The sequence below is a fragment of the Dasypus novemcinctus genome, chromosome 12, assembly GCF_030445035.2.
Source record: "Dasypus novemcinctus isolate mDasNov1 chromosome 12, mDasNov1.1.hap2, whole genome shotgun sequence".
Classification (NCBI taxonomy): Eukaryota; Metazoa; Chordata; class Mammalia; order Cingulata; family Dasypodidae; genus Dasypus; species Dasypus novemcinctus.
Window position 1 is genome coordinate 17,107,158 of NC_080684.1, and position 8,058 is coordinate 17,115,215.

The window sequence follows — 8,058 nt, forward strand, 5'->3', positions numbered from 1 at the left end:
CAGCTCAGAAGAACGGATAAGCAAATGGTGATGGCTTCATACAAAAGTATATTTTCAGCAATAAAAACAAGTGAATTACTGATACATGAAACAACATGGATGAATCTCAAAAACATGCTGAATGAAAAAGCTTCCTGCAAAATACAGAGTAGTGTACATTTCAATTTATGTCATGTTTTTCAACAGGCAAGACTAATTTATACTGGAAAAAATTAGAATAGTGGTTAATGTTAGTAAGTGGCAGCAAGGAATGACCAGAAGGGACATGAGGCAATTTTCTGAGGTTGTGGTAATTCTTTATGTCTGAATAGGGGTTTGGGTTACATGGCAGTTTGCATCTATCAAAACTCATTGAATGATATTCTTAATATTTCTACACAGAGTGTCTACCTCAGAAAAGAGAAACTAACCAAATATAAAAGTAATGACATGCAGCAGTATTTAGGGTAAAGTGTACTGATGTCTATAACTTTCTTTAAAACCAAAAGTCAATTGATGAATGGATAGATAGATAGTTATGTGATAAGACATGTAAAGTAAAATACGGGAAGTGGACTTGGCCCAGTGGTTGGGGTGTCCGCCTACCACATGGGAGGTCCGCAGTTCAAACCCCGGGCCTCCTTGACCCGTGCGGAGCTGGCCCATGCACAGTGCTGATGTGCGCAAGGAGTGCTGTGCCATGTAGGGGTGTCCCCCACGTAGGGGAGCCCCACGCGGAAGGAGTGAGCCCTGTAAGGAGAGCTGCCCAGCGTGAAAGAAAGTGCAGTCTGCCCAGGAATGGCGCCGCACACACAGAGAGCTGACACAACAAGATGACACAACAAAAAGAAACAGAGAACAAACAACTGGGGCAGGGAAGGGGGAGAGAAATAAATAAATAAATAAATCTTTAAAAAAAAGTAAAATGTTTACTGTAAAGTATAGATATGGTTTTATGGATTTTCACTGTAAAACTCTTACAGCCTTGCTCTAGGTTTGAAAGTTTTCATATTAAATTATTGAGAAAATTGTAAAGAATATTATAAGCAACAAAATATCTATGAAATTTAAAACATCAAATGGATAAAAGTGCCAAAATTGCAAAATCATGCAAAATTGCAAATTGATTCATGAATAAACATAAAACCGAAATATACCAATATTTATTAAAAGAATTAAATTAGTAATAAATTTTTTCCTAAACCAAAACAAACAAATAAATAAAAGACAGAAGTGCCAAGATTTTTAAAGGTGAATTATTAAAAACCTTCAAGAAAACAATCATTTCTTTTTTATGGAAAGATTTTAAGAAAATACAAAGATAAATATATATGATTGATGTCAAGATCAGATGTGTTCAATACTGGCAAATCTATAGAGACAGAAAGTAGAATACGGCTGGGTTGGGGTGGAAGATGGGATGTGACTGATAATGTGTTTGGGGCTTCTTTTTAAGTGATCATGTCCCAGAATTCACTGGTAGTGATGGTTGAACAACTCTGTGAATGTGCTGAAATACCATTAAATTACACACTTTGAATAAATGAATTTTGTGGTGTGTATGCATTATATTGCAATAAGCTGTTAAAAGCAAAGATCAATTGAGTGCAAGAAAAAAGTCTTAATAATCTCACTTAGGAACACAGCTATAGAAAATTCCTAAATTAATTCAGTGTTTTTAAAATACTGCCTAAGTAGGATGATTCCAGGAATGCAAGAATTCTTCAACATCAGAACACCTACTGATGTAATTTGTTACTACCAAATTAAATAAATCCATATGTATATTTCAATAAATTTTTATTCAACATATATTTTTTGCATACCTATTATGTATCAGGCCCTAAATAAGTGACCAAAAGAGAAAAGGCTGTAGTCCTCAATAGAACTAGAAGAAGCATTTGATAAAACCCCACACAAATATTTAGAAAGCTATGATTAGAGACGAGCTCATTTAACTAGTTAAAAGTATTGATGGAAAAAACAAAACAAAACAGAGCAAACATCATACTTAATGCTAGAACATGAGAATCTTTCTAATTGATACCCCAAAAAATGTCTGACCTAGAGATTCTGGATACTGAATTCATATACATAATGAGATTTATAAAAATTGGATTGGAAAACAAAAAAAATTTGCTTCCTTTTTGGAAAATAATAAGATATAATTTAACAGTCTAATAGAACCTGCAAACAAATAATTGGAACCTGGAAAATAATTCAGCAAAGTTGGGAGATACAATATCAACACGTACAAATATACAACACTCCTGTATACTAGAAATAACCAAGTAACAAATATAATTGAATTTTTAAAATTCACAAAAGGAGCAAAAAAAAAATAGAAGGTATTTAGTGTATGCAAGAGTTACCAGAATAATCTTCACCATTGGCAACAGCAAACCAGCTTCAGTGAATTGTTGCGACCGAACTTGTCCAGCAATGGCCTCATTGTTTTTGAGTCCATGGAATGGAACTAGGTTGACCAGGAAGGTAGAAATTGGTATTTGCATAGTAGACTATATTAGGCACAAAATTATTTTGAACTGCTGGGCAATGGGGTCCCTCCAGTGAGAATTCATCCTAGATATAGTCTCAGTTTCTTGGTTCATAACTTAGATATTCAAGAGATATTTATTATGCAACAAGTATGTTTGAAGCCATTTTAATATATCGGAAATGTAGTGAAGTTGCCAGAAAATGTCCTTGTTCTATGAGTTTATATTCTTTTTTCTAGAGAGTGGAGGATGAAAGGGAAGAGGTCATTTGACAGCTTGTAAAAAGTAAAAATTAAAAGGCAATTTCAGAGAGAAATAATAATTTTTCCATAATAATATTAACCACATGCTTTTTTCCAAACCACTTTCTCATGAATCTTCTGGTTGTGTTCCTTAACAAAAGGGGCCCTTCCTGCAATTTTATTGGTTTTTCTTAGTGTTAAGCAGTCCACCACTTGCTCTGCTCATGTTCTGCCATTTCTGCAGGGTCTTTAGGGCTGAGGGGCAGAACTCCTTGGGTAGCAGTATGTACAAGCAGGGTAATCTTTTCTTGAAATGGGTCCTCTTTCAGTTGGAAATGTGTTGGACACAGGATAAATGGCTTGAATCTATTTGTAGTCTCTATTGGACATGCCTAGGACTAATATACAACTTCAAATATCCCAACTGTCTCTGAAATTGCAGTACCAATATCTTTTTGGTCCTTTCCTTGCCAATGACTGAATAATTTTGTTTTACTTAAGCAAAGCAAAGCAAAATAAAATAACACAGCAAAACAATAATAAAGCATCAAAAGGTGAATTCATGAACTGAGTCCGGAGTAATTTACAGTATCAAGGTGAAAGTCAGAGAATGGAGGTGATAAAGAAAATCTACTTTAGGGAAGCCCCCTAAATTCCAAATTCCAACCCAACCACTTACCACTCAGACTCGGTTTTCTCTTCTCTAAAATAGAAATGACAATACCTGGAATGATGCAAATATTTAATAGATGTGCCCTCATTATGATTTGTTTTATTAATATGGCCATAGAAGGATTAAAATCAAATAGCTTTAGGGATCTTCTCAGCAGGAACATTGAATAAGCTGTATTCAAGAATGCATCCAGAATGGCTGTCCTCCGCTCTTTGAATCTCTCCTCAAGACTAAAATTTCTAAGAGAGTGTTTGGTTTCCTAGGCTGCTCTAACAAATACATGGAATGGGTTGTGTTAAACAATGGAAATTTATTTGCTCACAGTTTTGAGGCTGGGAAAATGTACAAATCAAGGCATCATCAAAGTGATGCTTTATCTCCAAAGTGTAGTGCTAGTGGTCCTTAGTTCCTGTCACATGGCAAGGCACATGGCAGCATCTCCTGGTCTCTCCCTTCTCTTCCAAGTTCTGTTTTAGCTTCTTGCTTCCTGTGGCTTTCTCCCTAAATTTCATTCTGTTATAAAGGACTTCAGTAATAGGATTAAGACCCATCCTGATTGAGGTGGCTCACACTTTAACTTCAGTAGCCTCATCAAAAGATCCCACTTACAATGACTTCACAACCATACGAATGGATCAACTTAACAGCATACCTTTCTGGGGTACATAAAGTTCCAAGCCATCACAGAGAATGAATGTCCTGACATTAATCACGTGCTCATTTCTGACCCCAGTGACTTTTGTCAGGAAGATGGGAAAGAATAATTACCAGCAGAGGGCGATGTTGGGGTACTGTGGTTAACAATCTCTCTGAACCTTATTGAACAAGTAGGGTTTGCTCAATGGAAGAATGTTAAAGGTAGGTCGCACGGACAATAATGATGTCACCATACTATGTAAATAAATACTGTGTAAAGTAAATATTGAAGAAAAATTTCTAGATAAGGGGTTTATCTTATCCAGCCACCTTCCTGTGACTAAGACTGAACTGGCATCACCACAAGGAAACAGCTCTCTACCCTTCCTTAAGTATTTTTAACAAACAAAAAGTGTAGGGTGTCTTGCAGATCATGACTTCGGCGAATTTCCCTTAATGTCTATCTGCTGCTTATTGTAGTTGTATCCAGTTTCACCATTCCTCATTCTGATTTTGTAGTCTATTATTTGAAACACTAGAAACACTTTTTCAACATTCTTCTCATAGCTGCCTTCACCTCCTTGTTCTTTAGGCTGTAGATAAGAGGATTCAGCATGGGAGTGATCACACTGTATTGCAAGGAGAAGATTAACTCTTGAGTTGATCCTGAATTTGGCATGAGATAGCGGAGCAATCCTGAGCCATAAAAGAAGATCACTGCAGTGAGGTGGGAGGAGCAGGTGGAGAAGGCTTTGCTTCTACCTGTGGTGGAGCTGATGCTCAGGATAGTGGACAAAATGCGAACATAGGATAAAAAGATTAGGAGGAAATTTCCAAAGAAATGCAGGAGGCTGGAGCAAAGTAGGGCAGTAAAGCTTGCAGAGACATCAGAGCAAGACAGAGGATAGAGAGAGGGCAGCTCACAGCTGAAGTGGTGGATATTTTGAGCCTCACAAAAGTCTAAATTGAGGGCTACAAGGATATTGATGAAAGCATCCAGAAAAGCCAATCCCCAGGAGCCCCACACCAACCCAATACAGAGCTGGTTACTCATCACCTGGCCGTAGAGCAGAGGGGAGCTGATGGCAACATAGCGGTCATAAGCCATCACTGCAAGCAGGCAGGACTCAGTGCCCCCAGTGGCAAACACAAAGAAGACTTGAGCTAGACAACCCTCTACTGAGATGGTTTTCTTCTCAGAGAGTAGATTTTCTAGCATCTTAGGCACAGTGACAGAAGAGTGGCAGAGGTCCAGGAAGGACAGTTGTCCCAGGAAAAAGTACATAGGGGTATGGAGGTGAGAATCAGCCTTGATTACCAGCAGCATCACCAGGTTCCCCATCAGGGTCAGGAGGTAAATCACCAGGAAGAGCACAAAGAGCAGCGCCTGGGTCTGGGGGTCGGCAGACAGCCCGAGGAGGATGAACTCGGGGACAACACTGTGGTTTTTCATTGCCTTCACCATTCTTCTTTGGAATGTAAGAAAGAAGTTGAGTGAAGGCTCTTCTTATGTCTAACTCATAAGAGTTTTAACCCTTTTCTCCATTCATGAAATTTCAAGTAAATTAAAAATTCATGTTCAGAAATGATTAACTTGCATAAATAAATCTCTAGATTTCCTAAAACCTTGATAATCTTTTCTGCAAGACTGCAACCACGGATTAACAGCCCGTCCACCTTTATTGTTTTTGCTTTAGTGCCTTAGAGTTTATTTTTGTTGTTTTATTATTAAAACTACTGGAGGATGTTTGTAAACTATTGATAATAATCTAGCACAGAGGGATAAATTAGAGGAAGAGTAAAAGAAAACTGCAGAAATGGTTGCTTTTGAGGAGTGAGAACATTTGGCTTCAGGACAGAAGCAGAGCATAATCTTTGGTGGGAGTGCGTTTATTTCTTCTATCAAACATGAATGGTGGTCAGTTGATTTGGCTTTGGGAAGGATGCCGATCCCATCCAATTGCTTTTAATTTTTCTATGCATATTTAAGTGGGGTCCTTTACCAATAGTGAAGAGGGACATTGGTTGGAGATTTCCAGAGTGAGGAGAGAGTGAAATAATCTAGTTGGAGAAAGGGCAAGTGGATTTTTCTAAGGGATGAAATAGGATTCTACATTGAGTATTAAGGGCTCATTTGAGATTTGACACGCAACCAGTGATTTTCCCTAGCATTCTTTAGCTACTTAGGGAGAATCTGGAGTGAGTGGACAGTTGAAATTAAGGAGTATTGGAATTTTCCAGGGAAGTGAGCATATGTAAGAAGAGCAAAGAGTTTAAGACTATGGCCTGTGAGTGATTCTAATGATGAACTGTGAGAACATGTTTTTTTAAAAGAAGAAAGTGATGACATGAGGAGGAAGGTAGATAGAAAAAATGAGATAGGGTGATCAAAATATTGCTTGAGTGGTGGAGCTAAAAAAATGAGTTGGAAATAGAAGAGTTAGTAGAGATACTCATAATCCAGATTTCAAATGTGCCAGTTTACAAGTGAGTGATGGCAAGGTCAAAGATCTTACTGTGGATGGGAGGCTGAAATGGGGTATAAGAAAACCCATTGGAAGGGAGAAGATCAAGGATTTAGGAAGACCAGGTGTTGGATAAAATTAGGGTGAAGAGGGATTTTACTTTTCAGGTATTTATTTCCATCATTTTCCTAAATATCATATTAATTTGAAAATTTAAATAGTGTATGAAATCACAAATAAAAATCAGGACAGCACAGAGATACCCTAGATGCTATATAATTGATCATGAAAAAATGTTTACCAATAGGGAAACCTGCTCTGATCATAATTTTCCTGTCCAGATAATGTACAATCCATTTGTGATATATTCAGGTTCTGTTCTTGCTTGTGCCCTCACGCCAGGGTTTGACATGATTTATAAGCATAGATTACCTACTGACACTCTAAAGCTTGGCCTTCTTTTGCTACTCCAAACTGAAAACCCAGATTACAATTGTCGACTCAAGATATTATTCAATACTGTTGATTCTGCTACTTGACCTTCCTGTTTGGTTCTAAGACCGACACAATGAATTTCTCAAAAGATGTATGATTTTTCTTCCGTTGTCTATCCAAACAACACCCAGCATTAAAACTATTCTTAAGAATCAAGTCCAAGTTACCTGTATTTCTCATGCAGTTGAATAATACGTAGCACAGATTTCAAGAGGAAAAGTTCAAATCCACTGGTCCTGAAGACTAAAAAGTTTGAAAGTCAGTCTAAGAATTTGGTATTAAGAAAATTCCTGTAGAATATAATCTTCTTCCTTGATTTCTAAAATAGGAAAAATAAAAGGCTTAGTTGTGCATATTATTTCTAAACACTGAAATACTTGCAGACACTTGGAGATTGCGTTTTCCATATTATTGCTTTAAGTTTTCTTTTACTCACTGGTATAGCTCTAGCTACAGTGACCATAAGGGGTCCTGGCTTCATCCTGAGAATATCATGTCATTGGCAAGAGATGCTAGAAAGACAGGAATCAAACCATGAATTATAGACAGAGAAACCACATTACCCATTATAACTTCACGTGACAGCACAAAGAAAGGTCCCCTCTCTTCTACCCGTCTCCATACAGAACCCCACTTACTAGCACTAGAAATTCCTTAAATGATGAGGAAACTTCTTCCTTTGGAAACAAAGGCCAAAGAGTGAAAATCTTGCAAAGGGCATTTTCATGAAGGGAAGACCTGGAAATTGTCCCTGTCAGGGGCCAGACTTCTTCACAAGTAGAGGTCCATTATGTTAGAGTGGTATGAGGTGCCACAGGAATAACCCCCTTAAATAATCACTTTTTTTTTTAACCTGCTGCTACAATTTCACTATTTTCTCTTCCTTCATTTACTTAGACTGTGAGGCCAAATTCAGAAGGGAAACAGTTCTGAGAAATCTACCAGTAGAAGTCATCAGTTATTATCACAATTAGGTGGAGTCAATTGATTGAATCTTTTCCAAGAAAGTGGTGCCAGAGAAGAGCTGCTTTAGAATAAGGCATAAAAAAGTACTTAGCACTGTGACTGAC

General features: G+C 37.5%; 1 protein-coding gene across 1 annotated transcript; it reads right to left on the bottom strand.

Annotated features, from left to right (window-relative positions):
• Nucleotides 1-4,563: 4,563 nt before the first annotated feature.
• LOC101447354 (olfactory receptor 8S1-like) lies at nt 4,564-5,493 on the bottom strand. Its single transcript, XM_012529767.3, has one exon. The coding sequence runs from the start codon at nt 5,491-5,493 to the stop codon at nt 4,564-4,566; it is 930 nt and encodes a 309-aa protein (XP_012385221.3).
• Nucleotides 5,494-8,058: the final 2,565 nt, after the last annotated feature.

Excerpts from the sequence above, each read along its gene's own strand:
- LOC101447354 (XM_012529767.3), bottom strand. The coding sequence starts at position 5,493 with ATGGTGAAGGCAATGAAAAACCACAGTGTTGTCCCCGAGTTCATCCTC.